The following is a 22,093-nucleotide window of genomic DNA, read 5'->3' on the forward strand; positions in this document are numbered from 1 at the left end:
CGATACTGCATTAATAATGCGTTAACTAAATCATGTTTGTGAATTAGGTTCCTAACAGCAATTCCATGTGATATTACTGAACCCCTCTTTTATTTGTGTGCCATTAGTTCTTAAGTCCATTTCACTGCTAACCTAGAGTAATTATCTCACATTTAAGTTCCTGTTTTCAGGTCTGTATTAAGGTGCTTTCAGGAGCTGCTCTTCAGTTATAGTCAAGTTTCTTGAAAAGAGGATATAAAGGTTTGCAGTATGTTTCCTTTCTGTGTAAATAGCCTCCTGTTTCCTTTCCTTCTTGGTTAGCATTCTTTCGGCTGTGTTTTAGCAGAGCTCAGTTTAGTCAGACAGAGCAGGCTGAGAGGAAATGTAAATATTGTATGAAACAGCGCATCCCAACGAAGCAGAAGATTCAGTTACAACGTGGCTGCTGGATTTGACTGACAAGTCTACCCAAGAGCTCAGAAAAGTAAAATAAATACAGAAAAACCAACAAAAATGCGATCATTCCTGAAATCTGCTGTAGCTATCCATTTAAAATGAGCTGCCAGGAAAGGAAAAGCCCCCAGAGTGTGGCGGTTAACTCACAAAACCAGATATCACGCTGGGAAAAAGAAAAAGGCTTGGCATGAGACAAATGTTCAGTTTATTTCTGTGTTGGTTGCCCAGTAGCTAACCAATTAGCGCTTGTTTTAAACTGGAGGTCAGAATGTTTGAACCTGCAGACGAGAATATATTATTCATGCAAACTGTAAGAAATGCAATATATTGGGTCAGGTTAATAAAGGGGTTTACTGCAGATGCAAAAAGCTGTGTTAATGGGTGAGCTTGTCTCTATTGTGGAACGATCTGGTTGTATTAGTTAGGCTATGAATACAAGCTTGTGGGCAATTAAAAATGAAAGCGTAACTCCATTGAATCAAAATAAATATAATTAAATGAAAAGAATAACGTGTAAATGTTAAGGGGCGTTGTAAATGACACCTGTAGTTCCATGGTAACCAGCTGTACTAGGACGTGTGTACCCTGTAATTAAACATGTGAGCTATGAGCAACTTCTGATATTGGAGTGAATGCTTTGTACCTTAATGACTATGCAAAATCCAAGGACCCTTTCTCCCCACTGTGCGCTATAATAGATACCGTGCATTTACTTTCAGTCAGAGGAAAATCAAAGATTATTTGCCCAATGTTCTCTCATGAGAATGCTAAATAAAGAACAGATGCATTATGATGTTATTATGAGTGAGCAATGTCCCTGTAGATAAAACTTTTGTAAACAAACCGGAATGTAAACAACGTCTGTCTTCTGAGTACACAGAAGCTTTAGAAGATTGTGGTATACGTGCACTACATTGGTGATTATGTGGCACTGTTACTTTTAAACTACAAATCCTTGCATCTTTGCAATGGCTGTTTTGAAGTGCAAATCAAGCACGGCCTTGAAAGACTTCACCTAGAATTTTAAGATTGAGACATAATTAAAAAAATGTAAAACGACATGAACATAGTTTAGAGTTTTTATTTAACATCATGTAATCAAAGAAACCGCAAAAGGTTATCACAAAAGTTTCCTGAAAGCCATAATAGTAGTACAGTACTTTTTCAGTTTTCAGTTTTTTGTTAAGCATATGAAAAACTACAAACTGGTGTGTAAATCAATATGTTAACGTAACATTATTCAGCAGGTTTCATTTGACTTTATGAAGCAAAATCACCATAGGGTGATGCAAAACTTTTGGCCATAGCTGTAGCTTACATAACATACAAGTCACCTTGACTACCTCTTAGTATTGCATTAAATTACATAGAAATGCCACTTGACACTGAAAGCAGGTGTATGTGAAACTCACATGGCTCTGCCTTCTACCAGCCTCCTCATTATGCAGCTATCTCTGAAACAGAATGCTAATACTGGACACCCACAGAGCTCCCTTCCCCCCAAAGATGTTTAACTCTGCCATTCAAACCATTAGGAATGGAATGACTTTATTATATGGAATGCATATTTATGAAGAATCTATGTGATGGGGAGTGACTTATTCATCAGTTGGGTTCATGAAGGATATTTCTTGGGAACTGGTTGTCTCTGTTACTTTAAAATTTGCTTGTCTGTTTGTGTTCATGTTCACTCATCTCGGTGGGGGATGCACAGGTATGTCATATTCTTGCTTCGGTGATAATATCTGCTATACATAGCCACACCATTTAGAGTATGCACCTGTAACTGTTCATTTCCAATGCATCGTTATTGATCATGTAATCAGCAGAGGGAACGTGGAGCTGGATCCATGAGGATTCAACTAGCACACTATCAGCACACAGTGGGCACAATTTTCGTTCAGTTTGCTTTTGCAGCAGATTCTGTTCTTTACCTCCAGTAAGCCTCAGAGATTAAACCAGACAAAAATACGTTAGTAAGTCCATGTATCTGCAAGGCATTATAACAGCTGTAGGTCTAGAGACTTGCACAGTGTCTTAAACATGACAATGACTACGAGCTGCTGAAATGTGCCCGGGGACAATGTGACATCAGCTGTGAGCTGATTCTAATTTCAGATATGTAAATATAGGAGAATGAGTATTGACAATGCATCCTCCTATTGGATTATTCCTGGTAGGGGTAGTGATTATGATTTCCAATATCAACTGGGAAGAAGCTCCAGTGAGACCGGCTCAGCCCCAGACTGTAATGAAAGGTATCTATTTATGCATGACTTTTTAAAAAAAATAAAATTATTTTGGATGTAGTCCAACATCTGATGGAATGGAGATTAGACATTATTGAATTCCAATTTTCACTCCATAGTAAAGGGGGCTTGGCCTGCATAATGCTTGTGGTAGTCAAAGCTTACAGGTTAATGGAGTTGATACTACTTTGCTTTGTGTTATGAGAATTACATCAAGATGTATTCATGTCTCTTTGGATTAACATACTGTATGCTCTGGTCTAATGAATAAAGAACAGAAACGTGGCCAATGCCAGTTGTAAAATGTGCCTGATGTTTATTAGTACAAGACACTGACACTTTCCTTTTAATATGCACATTCTCTTCAACCCAATGGTGAGCTTGTCTGGAGATGCTTCATGCACGCAAGCCAGTGTGGACTTCCCTACACAAGCACAGTCATCTTCTAGAGCTCATTAGAATGCTTTAACAGCTTTTCTTAAAGGGGTTATACCTTTATATATATATATATATATATATATATATATATATATATATATATATATATATATATATATATTATGTGTTGTTTTTTTTGTATAACATTTGCTAATCGTTGTACATAGTAGAAATGATTTAATTTGCCATCTTTATGTTAGGCAGTCTGGGATCTGTTTACACCTGTATAAAACACTGTAACATATAGGATGACTGCTCATGTTATACAAATGACTGGTCAAGGATCTTTAGATCTTTATAATAAATGGTGCTGTTTATTTATTTAGTTAGTTATTTATTTACTACTTGTATTTTGTATAGAAGAGCCAAGGCTCTTATTTAGGGTTATGTGGTAAAATGTAATTTTAAAATTTTTTTTTTTTATCCATAACAGCTATCCAATTCCTGCCACTCGGAGGTGAATCACTCATTATATTACACCGTCTGTATAGTTCATTTTAAATTGCATATCATTTCTTCAGAATGCAGCCACAGATTGTTGCTTTGACTTCTGTATGTGTCGCAGTTGAATCAGAACGCTAATCATAATGTGTCTGCTGGCTGACTTTTGATTTATGAGGCTGAGACGACAACTAGAGAAAATTGTACAAAAACAGTTAAATGGGAAAAGCTAAATGGCCGTACTCCTGTTGTGTGCAAACTGCATACACAGGGGAGTATTCATTCAAGTTAATGCACAGTATACTGTACCCGTGTGTCCTTGGTTTGAATATGACTGCGGAGACTTGAATATGACTATACATTTAATTAACGTGTAATTAAGTCTTCAGTTGTGAAACGGAATTAACAGTGTAAGCTGTGCATCTAAAATATATTTGTATCACTTATGCTGATTGTCATACTGCTACAACACATTGGTACAGTATAGTTCTGGACTCTTTAGTTCTGAAGGTTTTATAGTTTTGTGGGTTAAACCATAAGCTGGCACTCTGTGTTTATTCCCATGAGCAGTCCGGTCTGACAGCAGTTGTGTGAATGTGACGTGCCCTGTATTGAGCCAGCAGAGGCTAGTCTATCAATGGTAATGTTGAGGCGTATTAACAGAACTCCAAATGCATCGCTCTTTGTCTTGAAAGGTCAAGAAAGTCATTTTCTTTTCATAATGACAATCTCAACAGGGCTTAAGCTGTCACTGATCTCAAAAGGAAATGTTGGAGACGGCTGCATTCCCTGTTGGTTTAGATACTTATTTTGAATCGCTACATTTTGAAGATTGCAAACGGGTTTTATGTCGGTAGTTGCAAGAATTGCAACCTGGTTAGTGTATCACTCCGAATTGGGTAAAGCTTTAGACAAATGTACTGGTTCACGCCTTCAGTTAAATGTCTCATTTCTATTGGGTGGGGGCTATTTGAATGATCTGCATGTCTTAATTACTGCAGCCCTAACATGTATAAACCAGGTCTTTCACAGACCTCATTCCATTGCCTTTTAGTGATATTTCTTTTTTTTTTTGAGAAAACTGTATGAAGTATCTCATTGTTTGCTTGACTACGACCTACCAGGGGAATTAAAGGACCCATATCCTAATAAAGCAGACGATGACTGTAGTACAGTAGGGTGCCCGCTGTTTCTAGGCTGCTCACGGTAGATGCTGTAAACAGATGTACTGTTTCTAATGAATTAAGTGGACCGTAAGAAATGAGAAAAATGTGAACAGAAATAAACTCAACTGGGGTAAAAACAGAAATGGCTCGGAACACGAAAGACCTTGGGATTTGTTAAAGGTCAACCACAGGAACGAGAGAGATTCATCCTTTGGTTGTTTTCTTTCTTTTTTTCTGTCTTTCCTTTTTTCCTGTACTTTGTGTCAGCAGCAGGGCTCGCTTCAGTGTTGCATGCACTAAAGTCACCCCAAACGAGTACAAGGCATTCATATTTAAAAGCCATGTGAAGATGAAATGCACATCCATCCGTATTTTAAAAATCGCATCCTTTTAGACAAGTGCCTATCATAGGATTATGCTGTCTCTTGACACAACAGCACTAGTGGGCTATTCAGTAGTTTCAAGGCGTATTTGGCTTGTTTACCATCAAGCACATAGGCACATTCCTAAAGACATCCTGAAAGTGAAAACTTTGCAAGGTTACATGCTGTGCAGTGTATTTTCTTTTGGATCTGTTCCAGAAGTAAAATCCCATCAAAGTAAATGTCAAAGGGTATCGTGTGAAAGGTTCTATTCATACGCTTTTAATGTAAGTTGTTGGGGAGAGTATGTCCTGTTGAATTCTTGTTCTGGTTGGTTAGCCAGTAGAATCATAAAATAATGTTGGAAAATGAGAATCAGTAGCTCCCTCTGGACTCTAAATCTCTCCAGTCAGTGGAATAGCAGACTTTTTTTTTCATTACAGTAATTATCTCTCATTGGCTGTGCTAATGAACTGGGAACGGTTTGTCTAAATTTGATGGCACTTTTGAATTAACATTTGGTACAATAAGTTATTTGACGTACTGCGAATGTAAGTCATGGTGGTTGGGACATTTGAAATCAGTTATTTATATCCTGGGAGATGGTATGTAAGTTATACCTTCGGTCCCTTCATACCAGACTCGTACTGTATTTCAGATAACTTTGCTCCAGCACAAGATGAAAGCATCCCAATTAACCCATAAATTGTTCTATTCCTAACACTCGGGTGACTCTACCATTGCAACTAGCAACTAGCCCTTGGTCGAACTGTAACTCTCCGACCTAAGCCCTACCCCCTCCCCGGGCGACGCTCGACCAATTGTGCACCACCCCCTGGGAGCTCCTGTCTACGGTCGGCAATAGAATAGCCTGGACTCGAACCGTCGACCTCCAGGTCTATAGGGCGCACCCTGCACGCCACTCGGAGTGCCTTTACCAGAAATATTTTCTGTTTAACCAAGCCCTTTACATCACACAAAGTTTCACACAAAGTTTCTTTCACAGAAGAAAAGTTGCAGATTTTATTTTGGTGTAAAGACCTTGATATATCTAAGTGGATATCAATAATCTAAACTGTTAAACAGCATTGAAATGTGTTTTTTTATCACATTAGTTACAGGACAGTCAACAGTCTACAATAAAACAAGAATGCAAACTGTTTGGTTTCCACTGGAACAAATTTGTCAATTGCAACAAACTAAAAGCCACGTACTAACAGTGGATGGTCCTCTGGTTTGTACGGAGGACTGTACTAATGATAGACTGCAGGTAGTTTCAATTGCAACGAATCCAGTGCCTCCAAATTGTCTGCAGTGAACACAGTGCATAAGTCTCCTGCCCCCTAGAGGATTCTGAAGCACAGAGAGGTCGCCTTCAAAATGTAAGGGAAATGTGAAGTCAGATTTCAATATTGTTATATCTAGATAGCATAGACTGAAAGATGATGGGTATAGCTGATGCAAAGAATAGTTTCCTTGTTTAGAAAGACATCTCTGGAATAAAAAATTTCTGCAGGAAGCAAACGAAGTAACATTCTGGAAATAAAATGCCACTGTGGCTTTCCAATACATTTATAGGAAATAAAAGCATTTGAAAGTGTTATTTCATATTTTCAGCATGTTGTTCAATAATGCTGTTGATGCTGTAGCAGTTTCCTTGGCAATATGGGTGTAATTTAAGTACTGTATCTGCTGCTTGTTTCTCAAAGCATGTCCTCTTTTATTGACATTAGTAGGTTTGCTGCAAAGAAGTGTAGTTCATTCGGCATGCTAACCTAATCTCGCTTTATGAACAGAGGCCCTGGTAGTCCCAATGCTGTTTTGCTTGCAGTGTTCGTGTATCATCATTGCAAATGTAGCCATGCAGGTCTTTACCACTGCAGGTCAAAATTTAATAATGATAGTTGTCTCTACAGTATCAACAGGAAAGTGATGCTCAAACTGGATTCAGATGGAAGTTGGCACTGTATGTGTTGCTATTGCTCGCCTGTATTCTTCTGTCATTTGCAGCGAAGTGTCCGAGAGTCAAGGACCCCATTTTCCACTTTGCTGTAGTAATAAAGCTTGACTTATTTAATTAGGTCAAAAATATGCTTTAATCCCATTTTAGTTTTTATGTTTATTTCAAACTGGGATATTTACTAAACTGGGATATTTACCTTAAATAAAGGACTGTATTTTTGTTTTCATATCAGGTCAGAAATACGTAAAGGGTTAAAAACTGAACAAAATGAAGCTTTTGCATGGTGACAAGCAATCATCTAATCGTGAAATGATGCTTCTGCATAGAGAGTGCAAGTTCTCTTCCAGAAACAGTCTCAGCATCCACACTCCAGTGATTAGTTACCTGGAGGATGACTGAGCAAGCTGGCTTTGGGTAATTCTTCCTTCAACACTTTCATTAAACACCATTGAGTGTGTGGCTAAGACAGCACTGCTCTGACCTCCCTCAGCTCACAGAGAGTGCAGTTTTACCTTGTCTGGTCGGTGATATAGTGGTGGGTGGCGAATGCTGTCTGCTCCATGATATAGAAGGCTTGCGCAGTAAACACACTGAATGCTAGCTGGTTTGCTATTGATGACAGGGAAGGTTGTTCATCCTCTAGGCAGTAGCTAATGTATAATGGGTAATTAGGCTGCAAAGCATGATGGAATGGGCTCTGTGCAAGTGTAAATCCAATTCCACTTTTACTCACTGTTTAGCGGAGCACCAGTCTATGCAATATTCATTGTTGTCATATTTATTTAATGGTCTAGTACCCCCAAATGATTTAAGGGATTTTTTTGTTTTTAACATAGTTTAGAAGGTCGTTCTCTGTCCATAACACTCAAATCAACTGCAAGACAGTACCTGTGAAGGCGTCGCCCAACCAGGAGGGACTTCGGGAGCAACAGCAGGTTAGTTTAGGGGATGTTGATCCCAACTAGTATAGAGAGGGGTTCGTAGTGTAGTAGGTTCCTGGAGCGGGATGTCTCTTTTAATGAGGCTAGCGCTCGCCTTGTGTGGCAAGCTTTTATTTTTAGTTTTGTTTTCTTTATTAAATCTGACAGTAGGACTACCATTGCTGGCACCCTAGTGGCAGCACTTGTGTTGTATTAAATCTGCGCACCCCTGTGTGGCGTGTCAACACCCAATGCTGTGTCTGACTCATTATCATTCAGTGACGACCCACGCAGGTAACATCCCCCTGTTACAGGCGGGAATCAGTTTTATTGTGTTTCAAAACTTTATTCCTTTCAGAAAAACTCGCAGCTGCTTCCAAATCGTCGCGAGGAGACGTTGCTCTTAAAAATGACATTCAGAATGATTTGCATATTCTTTTTGTTTTTCCATGTCCATCGTTCAGCGTCTGCTGCTTTGCCTTTGTGCGCTGTCCTATTTTTTGCCACCCAGACGGTAATAAAAACCCCCGGGGGGGATCGTTAAGAGAAGAAGTAAATTAAAAGAGTTTACTTTGTATTAAACTTAATGAGCTAGTACAAAGACCATGCCTAGAGCAGGAAATAAATAACACGCTCACAGCTCGCTGCGTATTGTGATTAAATAAAACAAGAGAAGCACTGCTTGGGTGGAATGGGAGTCCTGGGGAGGGGGAGCACACATAGATTAGATAGGAAGTGGGAATGAATATATGCCCACCCATTCCTACAGGAACCAGGCGTTTCATTTGTTCCTGAGATGTAATGCTGACAGCGGTAGATTAGTATGCTGCCAGCAAGATGTGTTTTTTTTTTTCCATGGGGAATTTGGAAATACAGTTACTTATAATCTGTCTAAAAATACCAAATACCAAAATGCAAGTACTGGGAGCTGCTTTCAGACTATAAGCAGTTTTTATTCACATTATGTGCAGGAAGTTAATCAGGAAAATGGTCTTTGATATTAAACAAATACTCTTCTAGATACTAAGAGTAGCTGAGATTCACAGAAAAGAAACTGCTTGAATTCATTTTACATTGAAATCACTGTAAAACTTGAGTCAAAATAACCTTGAACGATCTCAGAAGGGTAATACGTGGTGTAGGATGAACTGACCTTGAATGAATACCCAAATATAGAATTAATAACGATCTAAAAAAATAAATACAAATAAAATCATTAGAACTGTAATTTAGCAAATGTTAAACTTCCATTAAGAAACACAATATTCAACTTTACCATACATAATGTATGTATATTTTATTTGTATTTTATTATAATAATTTAAATTACTTTTATGCTGTTCAGCCTGTGCCTCATTAGGTACAGTATGTTAATATGAATTTTAATATGAGAACATAGTTACTAAAGTAATGAATAATATTACAGAACTTTAACGTTTGAATGTATTTCTTATACAGTGAAGTTATTGGTAAAACCCTTAATAAAACATATTTGCAATGGTCATTGAGTAGCAAAACATACATTTTTTGTTTGACTTTGCAGGAACTTTCTCTATATGTCTCCCAAACTGTATCCATCGGTTACTATTTCTGTAAGCTCATGATCATGTGTAATCATGTATTTATTAATAGTGATGGAAAAAATACAAACTTTTATCAACGACTAATAAGTTACTAAAGGTAGGCTTGATTTTGGTGCCCTTTCTTTGAAGGCACTGTTTCACTCTCCTAATCATTGTGTAATTGAACGTTGTACTCCTTCTAAGTTTGTATAACTGTACAGCCCCACTCCTCCATTAGTGAGGATGTCAGCACTCTCTATGCTGGACAGGGTCAATTACAGAGAGAATGGTACACATGAGTATGTACATGGGCATTAAAACATTAACATATAAACAAAGTTAGAAAATAAACGTGATGGGTGTTCTTGTGCAGCAAATAGACATACCAAAGAAACGTAATAAGTTAAATGACAAACGTTTAGACTCAAAGTCTTTTTCAATGTCTTCAAATGTTGCAACGGTTACGGCTGAATTAAAAAAAGCCAGCTTTAGCTGTGTAAATGAATACATGTTTGAGTCGCACACTATGGTACACCTGCTTGCAGATTCTCTTCTGAAAACCTTTAGATTTCAAAGAAACATCATCCAGGACAGTAAGCCTGTAACCCCAGTGAATTTAAGGGCTGTCAACACAGCTTGTTCAAATCTGCACTCCAAGGTCACCTTTACTGTGATAAAGAAATGTTATTCCATTATCGGGTGCTCCCTCTAGGTGATGTAAATGAAGTCTACTTGGTTTTTTTTTAAATTTTATTTAAAAGTGAACCGACTGACAGCTCTCAATTGAGCTCCAAGGCATTTTTCATGCAGGTTGCCAGAAGGACATTGGGATATACAATGGGGTCTCTATGTGATCTCCGTGTGAACAAAAGGCTGCCATATACAGTATAATTGCTAATTCCAAAGCAAATTAAAAGTTGATTTGCTTAGCAGATGTGCGTACCCCTGTGCATTTGTACCAGCTAGCTTTAGGAATGTCATTTCCCAGCTCATCAGTGACAACTGCTGTCTTCTGTAAGGAAGTTGGAAGAAAACATTTATCTCTTCCTTGCAAGTCCCTTATCAGCCTTCTGTAGATTTTCCGGACTTTATTTTGGGTAAAGCCTGTTTATCTTGCCTCCACACTACAGATTCACTCCACTTGCAGCAGCTATTAGGGTACCAAGTGACGCCACCTAAATGCAGCATTAGGGGGTCCTCATACCTGCTGCATCTGTAACCCGCGGTGCGGTGGCAGGTTAAATAGACTGTCTTCACCAGGCGTACTCAGACCAAAGAATTCCCAACAGAGTGGCCTAGTTTCTGTTTGGAGGCCAACGTGTTAAACATGTTCCTTGAGTGTATCACAGAGACCCCAGACCTTGATTGTGCTCAAGGCTTGGACACGTCTTCTGTGGTGTTAATGTTGAGACTTTGTGATTCAGAGTTTTGAAGTAATGGGCATAGAGAAGAGTGGATTCGAATATAAAATGAAAACGCAACCTGCTGATTTCCATACGTTCTATAAATTATTCAAAACATAGTAATGACATCTAGCTTCTACTTATACAGGCTTTTTTATTATTATCAACAATAGCTAACACTGGCTGATTAGACTGTAAGTGATTCCTGTATATTCATTAATTAATTAAATGTGGAAGTATGTTTTGCAGTGCACGTTGTGATATTGTTTTATGGAATAACGTCCTCATCATATGTCTGCAATAGCTTTAAAAATAAGAATAGCTCTTCATTGGGAGGTTAATAGTAAGACAGTTGAAATCTGATTCATAGCTAAAGTTGAAATTCGGATGGTATTCTTACATCACACACACTGTAATTGTTTAACTGTAATACTTACACATTTAGAACAAATTCTGTGTTTGATACAAGGCCATGCAGAATACTCCAGTCATAAATTCTGTATTGTATACAATGGATTCAGGGTAGTGTAGAAGTGGTGCTGAGCTGTATAGTCTAAATGTTACAGTACAGTATCAGCACCTTAATCTGAATATGGATTCTCAATTACACCCTACTTATGTTTTCATGCATGTCTTTGATTAACAACAGTTTTACTTGTACCACTTCCTGTTGTACTGTATTGCATACTGTAATAGAACAGGGCATGGCAGGCTTTAGACTTGATACAATAGAAAATAATTGGTTCCTAGATAATATAATCAATGCATGATGTATGCTGGTGTATGTAAAATTGGCAAGTGTATTGTTTAAATTCTGCTGCACATTGGGGATTTAAATCGTTATTCCTGTGAAGGGGAGACTTAAGGACAGCTTTTATATGATAGTCTTATTGTGATTTTCAGTGACATTTTTATGTGCATAGAAATATACATTCCAGGAGGCGAGATCCAGCAGCACAAGGTATTAATCTTTGAGGGAGATGACAAGCAGTATGAGCACTTTGTGATTTTATTGTACTGCCATGAAAGAGAGCTGCAATAACTCCTTGGCCAGAGCTTCGCGGGAGTGTACTTTTAAAAAGAAAGTTTTTATTTAGAAAATTGTTCTTTGGGACTTTGTCTTATTCATATCTTTTTAAATATATTTTGTTAAGACTGATGATTAGTCATTTAGAAATCTCTAAAATCAGACAAAAAATATTTCATTAGTGTACACACATATTGAGATTTCTGCTGTTCTAATTAGAATAGACAGTCACTTGTGTAAAACAATCTGAGATTAAGATGTTGTCTACAGGGTGGGGGTCAATTCTTGTTTTTCAATTCCAATTCCTTTTTAAAATCAATTCCAAATAGGAAAAATTAATTGACCCCAACCCCAATTGTCTACATTGTAATGTAAGTTATACAGTACACTCTGTTTATAAGACTCACATCCGTCCCGGATGACTTGATTCTTATAAGTGGACCGATATGATTACAATTAGCAAAAGCGTGTTTCCGTGTATCAGCAGTTTAAATACAGTATACAAATGTCAATGACGCTCAATCTCTGAGGACAATACATCAAAACAATCACAAAAAGTCCTTGTGGATAAGCAGCTTGTTATATGATCACGATTATCTTTACTCAAGGCTGCAGAATCCTATGACTACAAGGAAACTTGAGAAGCGATTGTCTTGTGAGGGTGCCTAGTTTAACTGCCGTGTGGTGTTACGTGTAATGGCCTTTGAATTAAAATGACATTACAGTGCAGCATTTTATTGTCAGTACTACCACTGCATTTAAGCATCTGTGGCTTGCTTTTTTTCAGTTGCGATGCAAATCTCACAGTTTTTCACTAAGCGGAGATGCAAAGCTTTTTTTCTACTGGGAGTCGCTGCGGACCAGGGATTGTGTACTGTATACATGCTGCGCACGTGCCTAATCACGCGAGATGTGATCAAATTCAAAAACAGCTTTATTGGCTGTACACGTCATTGCACTTGATACAGTATCGTATTACATGCAGTCAGTTTGCCCTGAAATGATTCTTATAAGCGGATTGCTTGATTCTTACAAGCTGATTATTTCACATTGGTTAGTATAGGAATGATTTGGTCCCAGTGGTTTTCATCACTATATGCAGTTGATTTCTTATATCAGTAATTCTTATAAACGGAGTGCACTGTATATGAATCTAAGGGGTTGATTTAATCAAGTTGTTGCACTGATGTTTTAGTGCTTGAAGATCAAGGCATGAGGTTTTTAAAAGCAATTCAAGCCAAGAGAGATGTCTGTATTCAATATATAACTAAAATCATCTGTTTCAGAGGAATCCACTACGAGATTCGTAGCTTCAATTGACGATAGCAAATTTTAGCATTTTTATAACAGCAGAGTTTAGCTGTAAGGAGGCTTTAGCGTTATTACCGGCCCTCCTGGTGTTTTGCTTGACAGTCCTCCTCGAATTCTGAATAAAAAGAATAATTCACTTTTTTTCTTTTTCTTTTTTTAACAATAATAAAAAAAAGATTACGCACACAGTCTCAAGTCAGATAATTTATTCTGAATTTTTTTTTTCTTTGACAGAAAAATTATTGTGTGGGAAGATTAATCATTCAGCACTTTGGAAGAAAGCGTAGCACAGAACCAAGAAAACAATAGGCTGAATAGAAGTCAATTTGGCACAGAGTACTTATAATGAGCAAAACTGGAACATGTTAATTTGAAAAAAAAAATGCAGTGAAAGCATACGAACATTTGAGAAAATGCAGAGATATACTGTAAACTGAAGACGTCTTGAATGCACTGGTATTGGAATAACAATATGTACTGTCATTGCTAATACATTGTTTAATGTCAAGGATGTTATTAGCCTGGGTGATGGAGTAGGGACACAATGTACAATGATGGCAATAAGACGGCATTGAATTTTAATTGGAATTAGAAATTGATTGTTGACCTAGCCGAGGACATTTCATGCACAGCGTTTTTAAAAATCTAGCAAATTGCTTTGACATTCTGTTAATATGAAACAGATTAAGATTAGAATGGATTTTTGTTTTAATAGTTTAGTACTAATACATATTGAACATGTAATTATGGAAACATCCTTGCAGTAACACTTGAATTCAAGCTTTGTAACATAAACATATTATTGTTCCTATGATAATTTTTGTTTTGCTTTGCACTGGAGTAAATGCTTAGTAAATCGTATTCTCTTAAAAATGAACAGAGCTGCTCCTTAAGCTGACTGTGGCATGATCCCTGCTACCTGCTCATTCCACACCCATAAATAAATAGAAAGCAAGACAATAGTACATTTATTTTAATAGATGCAAATTAGGAACCAGAATTATGGCAGATCTGACATCTGAAAGAAGCTGGAATCTGTGACATGTAAATGCTTTCAGCAGTTGAATGAAAGCTTGGGCCATCCACAAACAGTTGCTGGGGATGGAAGGTGGGGTGGAGGCTGAGGGTAAAGTGAGCATGCGTAGGAAAGCAGATAACAAATTGGGGGTCGGTAAACCCAAGTCACTTCAGTGGTTCTGAAACTTTATCTAAATGGGACCCGCTTTGAATTAGAGAAGTGAACAATTAGGAGGACTTTAAAACCATAGCCATATATGAATGGCACCCCAGTCATTTTGTGTGGGGTATGGGAATTTTTCCTCATCACGACTATGGAAGAGATACTGTAGGTAGACTAATCTTCTGCCAATCTCTCCCCAGTTTGACATGCAGCGAATAACGCTGGAAGAACTGAAGCACATCCTGTTCCATGCCTTCCGGGACCACCTCACGATGAAGGACATAGAAAACATCATCATTAACGAGGAGGAAAGCCTAAACGAGAACTCCGGCAACTGCCAAACAGAGTTTGAAGGAGGTAAGATACAACATACAATCAGCCGTCTGAAAAGTGAAAGAACTGTGAAAGGGATAACCCAAAAGAGGTACGTCTAAGATAATACTGCTATACTTGCACTGTAATACGAAAGTCAGTAGTCGCGACCAAAGACGGAATACAAAATACTAGTACATTTACAATTTGGGGCTGTCTGAAACAAAGTCATTTTTAATAAAGTTATTTATTAGAAGTACACTGATTTGTCGAAACATTGGATCATTTAAGTAACATGAGGAAATCCCCTCGTCTGCAATGCATTCAGCCACAGGGCGGTATTGCTGTACTCTCGTCTAAACTTCAGAAGTGCATCAGTGCAGCACAACAAATTCTTTGATGAATCCCGAAATGTGTAACTAATATCTGAGACTTCAATGAACCCTAAGCAGCAAAGATTCTCATTAACTTCAGTAACTGTTGGCCCGCAGGTGAATAAAGATATGAAGATTTTAAAGCCTAGAATCCTCAATAATAATCTTGGTTTCTGATGATCGGTTTATATATATATATATATATATATATATATATATATATATATATATATATATATATGGCAGATCAAGCTCAGACTTGCCAATATTTAAAGAGAATTTTGGCAGCTGACTGAAATTGCAAGCTAATGCACCACTTGAACTTTTAAATGAGAAGCTGCTTGATACATGCTCTATTGCCTCAAGACAGGAGAATGTATTCCAGCACTTTCTGACTCAGGCCCGTGGCAATCTGTAATGCTGGTCTCTCACGGGTTTCAATTGTCTTTGGCTTTGACTGTTAAGATGTTTTATCAGGTTTTTTTTTGGTTTTTTTTTAAGAATAATTTATAACATTTCTTAGAAGCTGTCAGTTCGCAAGTTTGTTTTTTTTTAAATAATATTTTATTTCCTTAATAACATTTTCAGTTTTAATAGACCATGAAGTTAGACTCCTGCGTCGCTCATTTTGTATTCCACTGGTCTCGCTCTGCAAATAGATGTTAAATGTACTGCTCTCTGTGGACCTGGAAGAATGCTGCAATTGAATCTTCAGAGATAACATTCAACTCAACGGGATATCAAAGCCTTGAACTTTATCTCTGGAACAGTGCATAAAAAAGGTCTGTCTTAAAATGTAGCACACCTGTCTCCATAGCAACCCGTGGATATTACACGTCATCTCAGTGTCTGGGATCAGCTGAGTGACAGGATGGCATTTCGCATGTGAGGGATCCATCACGCAGCCTGACACTGATGCTCCACCTCAATTACAAGGTTGTGGCATCCATTTAGGATAGAACTGTATCAGCAATGCACAGACTAGCCAGTAAAGGGCAGACATTGCTCAGTGGTTAAATCCCTGGACCTTGGACTAGTGCAGAACCTAGCAGGATTTTGGTCTTTGATGCCCCGTTGTGACTTTCCTGAAATAGAACAAGGGCTGCACCACCCGCTTGTGTTCCAAGGTGACAAAAACCAAGCACAGAAGGACATGTCGATTTTTACTGTAAATGTGATCATTGAGAAAAACAAATGTAAAAAGAAATTGCAGTTAAGATGTTAAGCTACTCCAGGATAAACCAGTCCTTGCTCGGTTCTGTAAAAGTGCTTTCTATCTGTAACGTCGTGGGTATAATGCAGCAGTAAGAGCGACAAAATAATGACCTTAAATATCAGGCAGGAACTGATAGTCTAAATGTATTTAAAGTACATTTACTTCTAATTCTGACTTTTTTTTTTTTTTTTTTTTAAATATCACACAGTGCCTTCTTCGTTGGCCAAATGTTTAAATTTCATGTTACTAGTATATACCCAGAGAAGGAACGTTTACTGCGCCTAGAGTATTTTATTTTTCTGACTTATCAACTAATTGTTGGCTGTCCAAGCAAATGGTCGCCTCTGCAAACAACAGGTGGCGTTGGTGTGAACCCAGCTAGCAGAAGACAACTGAAGTCATTTAGTATGTGGCTCGAACGAATATCAGAAATGTCATGACCAGCTGAAAAACCTACACACAGCAAGCTCTGAGCAGCCTTCAACCAGTGCTGGGCATTGCTGTGGCAAGGGCTCCAGTACTAGAGATCTCAACCCAGTATGTAATTACCAGAGCCGTTCAAAGCAGTTTTCCCAGGACCTTTACTTCTCCTGGGATTGTCACAACATAAAAAAAACACACACACATTTTTAAAAGAGTCATCTTGAACTCTCCTCTTTTTATAAGCTGGCGGCAAATTCACTGTTGCATGCTGGGGGCAGCGTAGCATTACTGAATTATATACTACGCCACAGGCCCAGCAAGATGAAAAACAATATTGTGGAATCAAACTAGTTTGTAACTTCACAGTTCTCTGCACAGTATTCCAATAACTTGCTTTCTATTTTGGTTTGAACTACATTTTCCAGCCAGATAACTGTTTAAAACACACACACACACAGCAGCCAATACTGGCTTTCTTTTGTAATGCAATCATAGCTCTGTCAGTCTTCCCGGTCCCCAGCCACAAATCAAAAACAAGTGTAGTCCAATAGAATTATTTTTATATTTGAAATGCACAGATTTGCCAGGTGCTGGAAAGTTACTGTTTTACTGTTCTTCAAACCACTGAAATAAGAGCTTTTTTTCTTTCAAAAAAATATGTATTTGTATTATTTAAATGTGAATACATACAATACAAAGACAAAAGCGTAGTTTTGTTTAACATATTTTTTATATATTTTTGTGGGCTGCATTGGCTGTGGACTGCTATTGAATTGTCTGTTCACAAGGCAATTTGTTTAGTCATCAAAATGCCTGAGGCTTATGCTAACCGGAGACCATGAAAAATAAAAAAAATCTGACACCTGCCATATACAAGATCTTAAGCTTATAGGGCTACTGATTACTTTTGAGTTGACTAGTTATGCCAATAAGGACAGCGTCAACTTGATGAAAATGTTATCCTGGTCATTGTCTGATGCTTGGCATTCCCAGAACTGTAGCTCCTTATGAATGATATGCACTGCATGAATCCCTGCCAGCATAGGGCAGATCCAGGACTTTGGCATCAGACATTGCTTCCTGTCCTTTATTTTCTAGTTTATTTGGCCTGTTTCCGAGATCCGCAGTCACATAAGCTCCTTAACCCCAAACTTGGCTGGGATTGGTACTCCTGGCCTGGCAGGACAACAGACTGGCTCGCTCGTATCCAATTCCTTCTGTACATTAAACCGATTGCTGCTGAGGGCAGTTGCCTCAATGAGGGTGGATTCCTACTACCTTTTGTTATAAGTCGCTGTTTTAACATCGACTTTCCTGTTGGAATAACCTTGAAATAGTGAAACAGGTTCCTTGTGTTTAGACTGACTGTCTGTCTGCTGGGCTGCTAAAAGGTTTTCCTGGGAACATCTGGATTGTGTTGTGTACATAAGTGAAACCCCTGATCAATGGACCAAAGCTTTTACTCAAGGAATAGAAGGGGTTGAAAACTACTCCAGGAACAAATGCATCTGAAAACTCATCAAGACTGAGGAGTCAAACAGCGCTACGCTAATATGCTTCCCCATAAACAACAACAGATAATCGCAATACACACGTAAAACAAAATTCAACATGAAATTAAATATATACATTTGTATGCGAGCAGAGATTTAGAGATCTCTGTTTGCTACAGTGTAGTTTTTGCAAATGTGCTTACTTTTAATCCCCTGCATTCATTGAAATGGAGTTTTTGAAATGGAGTTTTTCCATTTATAAATCAGTAACAGTATGTATGTTTGGTATTGGGATCTAAAAATCGTGTACAATCTGTCGGAGTTTCTATTTGAATTATCTGTGTATTTTTGTTTTTTTTCAGTGCATTCCCAAAAGAAGAACCGCCAGACGTGTGTCCGGAAGAGCCTCATCTGTGCATTTGCAATGGCCTTCATTATAAGCGTCATGCTCATTGCAGCCAATCAGATGCTGCGAAAAGGCATGGAATAGCCTTTCATCCAGAGCACTAATAGATTTTTGCTACTGGACGACAAACAAAACCAATGTAAAGTGAACACTATTCCACAAGGAGACTGAAGCCAGCAGCATGCTTTGTCTTGACATTCACCTACATCTTTGTGGCAGGGACTTTAAAAAGGGCTGTTTCAATGCTTTCATGGTATTTTTTTTTTCCTAACGCAATATAAATACAGGAGTTCTGAACTGTCACCCCAAACAGTCACAGTAAATGGTGCCATTTAAATGAAAAGTTTCCTTGGTTGCCAGTTGTAATGGCCTTTGGTGTTTCATATACATTAGCTCGCGGGGTCCTTTCAGAAACACTGGAGTAATGTTCTGTCTGAGAAATGGATTTCTACCACTCTGATCAACTTTAGTTTCCAATTCGAGATAAGGCTTCGGGCCATATTTGAGTAACTTGGACAGAAAAAAAAATACAATGCATTTTATACCAGTTGCTTAATGACATCAACTGTAGCATGTATCCTAATTAGCCTCTCCTCATCTGGGTGGAATGCAGGTCTTTGAGGGTTTTAATCAACAAATTAAGATTCTGCAGAAGATTCAAAATGATTTAGATCTTCATTAAATAAACTTGCTAATTCATTGTTTGGGGAAACGCATTTAATTCAGCTGAACAGACTACTGTTACTTTGCTCCCCATGTTTTATGCATAAAGTAGTGTATGCGTTTTATATTTAGTAAACATTGCTGCCAGGGGTTTTGTTCTTCTAAAACCAGTCACCCCCTCCAGTATCTAAAAACTGGCATCTTCCTCTTCAAGAGCCCCTGCAATCCAAAAGGAATTTAAACACGCTCAGCACTCTGCAGGTTTAACAGCGAGCTAAAGCTATGGCCAAAAGTGCATCACCTAGAATTTTAGGATTGAGATATATTAATAATAATAAAAAACTATATGAACATACTTTAGGTATTTTATTTAACATCATGTAAATCAAAAAACTACAAAATGATATTGCAAAAGTCTACCGGAATCCATTATTGTTGTACAGTATTTCATGTTAGATTTTGAAATGTCACATTTTAAAATTTGTCAGTTTTTCATGAAGTATACGGAAAACTACAAAGCGGTATGTAATTCAATATGTTAACGTAACATTATTCAGCACATTTCATTCGCCATTGGCCATAGCTATAGGTTTGAATATAGATCTGCAGTGCTTCTCTCTGTAACCATCTTGATCTAGTAGTGTAGCTTTGACTCAATCCCGTTACATGTTCCACCCAAGTACAACAGTATCTATTTAAAAAAAAAAAAGAAAAGAATTGTAGTCTGTTTCGCTTTTTATAATATCCAAACAGATTATTGTTTTATTCTATTAGGACTTTCACATAGCACACCCAGTCCATCTAGTGACTGCAGACTAATATTGCACTGGTGTTTTACTGAAAGAGAATTGCAGCTGCAACTTGCAAAGCCTGTTTATTTGAAACCCTGGTGTGGTCAGAGGAGTTCATAATGTATCTCAATTAAAAAATAGATATATTAAAACAGCTATACTTGCTAATTGGTAGATGCATGAAAGATTATAGGGAGTGGATTATTCAGTCTGTTACTGCACGGCATTCATAACAGAATTTTAGCTGAGCCCTCATTTAATTATTCTTCTAAGTTTTAGTACTCTTTCTTTCAAAATGACTTGATCTAGCACAAAACAGGTCATACTGATGCCTAACGTTGCAGACTGTAAAGGAACTAGCGTAAGATGTACTTACTAAACCTGCCTTTTTATTTTATGTGAGCGTAGTGGAATACTAGCGTACTGTATATATTTATGGTTAGGGAGGTGAAATGGTTAACTGTACAGTATTTGACTAAGGTAAAGCAGTCCTATTTAAAATACAAAGAAGGTGCACTCCCCTAGACAACCACCAGATGGGGGTGTTGGAGAAAGACTGAATCCAGCAAGAGTAAAATCACTAGATAAAACAATCCTTGTCTGGACGACTGCGTGGTCCTGTCAATGCTGCGTTTACTGGGCTGCGCAGCGTCGCATGTATTCTGGGGTCTAACTTCAGCGTTACAGAGGGTACTTCTGAACTCCTGTAAGAAACCTACCTGGCAATGTACACATTCTAACCACCTTCAGTTTTCTGCAGACTGCTTATGTTTAATGCATGCAATTTTTGGAATACTGTATATACCTGATATTGTATGATGTGTATCAAGTGTATCTGATGGTTATGTGTGTGCATGATGCTGAATACTGCGAGCTCTTAATGCTTCCTGCTGAAATGAGACTGGTAGTCTGTGTGTGTGTTACATTACTAGACTTGATGCCTGGTGTGAGAGACAAGCATCTGTGCATCACATCCCCATGTAGCTCAAGCGTCAAGCTGGACAGATATGTGTTAAATTCACAAAAGAGTTTGTATATATTCACTAATAATCCCCTTGTAATAGTAATAATAGTTCTACTACCAGGTAAATAAGCAATGGCAAATCGTTTTTGGAGGGTACCCCTTTAATTTATGATTTTTATTGAATAAAATGCAACTGACATTGCAAAAGTTCTCATTATGCAAGCATGCCATCTATTGGTCATCATGGAAATAGCAATTCAAGCATTTTAATTCCCATGCAGATTCACTATTTTCTGAATTTTAAGGTTTTAAACAAAATAAAAAAATTAGGGGGGGTTGGTCAAATTATTTAAAAGGGACATTCAAATATTTGTTATTTATTTCATTGCAATGGTTTGCATAACGTAATGTACTGTAAAATACTGAACTGTGAGCTTTCATTACTTTGAGTGACTGTAGAATCTGTGTGTGAAACTCTAACCACGTACAGGAACTTTTAAAGACGTACAGTATGTGTTGTAATAAATCTTTTTTTTTTTTGTTTGTTTGTTTGTTTGTTTTTTAAGGAAAAGTAAGAAATACTCATGCCACATGTAACTGCTTCCCCACTCAAGACATGCATCTCAGTTTGCCTTTCTATTAAACCCCTATCATATAGCAATGATTTATTCATCTTTTCTTCCTAAGTGTAATGCTGAGAAGTATGGAGTGTTAAATAATGTGTATGGCATGTACAATAGGCACCAGAGTTACTGTTTTCATGTGTCAAAATACCAGTGTGTACAGTAAAGTATGACCTCGGCTAAGCAGGGCTTACAAATTCAGCTGAAAGCAGACGTCTCGATGCTGCTTTTGAGTTGTAATGTCAGCAATTACTAGGACTGCTGAAAATGTCGTTAAAACTGTATAAACTTGTCCAATCGGTATTCACCCCTGCTTTCTCAAAGGGAACAGGTTAACAGAAAACTAAGCAGTCTGACTAAAAACTTCAGCA

General features: G+C 37.8%; 1 protein-coding gene across 3 annotated transcripts in view; it reads left to right on the forward strand.

Annotated features, from left to right (window-relative positions):
• Window positions 1-21,640, forward strand: part of LOC131700523 (calcium-binding protein 8) — a 41,066-nt gene extending 19,426 nt beyond the window's left edge. For all 3 annotated transcript variants that reach the window (XM_058998284.1, XM_058998285.1, XM_058998283.1), the window contains exons 5-6: window positions 14,658-14,814; window positions 18,638-21,640. In XM_058998284.1, coding sequence (XP_058854267.1) covers window positions 14,658-14,814; window positions 18,638-18,765 — 285 coding nt within the window. In that variant the 3' untranslated portion in view covers window positions 18,766-21,640. The remainder of the gene's footprint in view (window positions 1-14,657; window positions 14,815-18,637) is intronic.
• Window positions 21,641-22,093: the final 453 nt, after the last annotated feature.

Source organism: Acipenser ruthenus, chromosome 24 (assembly GCF_902713425.1).
Source record: "Acipenser ruthenus chromosome 24, fAciRut3.2 maternal haplotype, whole genome shotgun sequence".
Classification (NCBI taxonomy): domain Eukaryota; kingdom Metazoa; phylum Chordata; class Actinopteri; order Acipenseriformes; family Acipenseridae; genus Acipenser; species Acipenser ruthenus.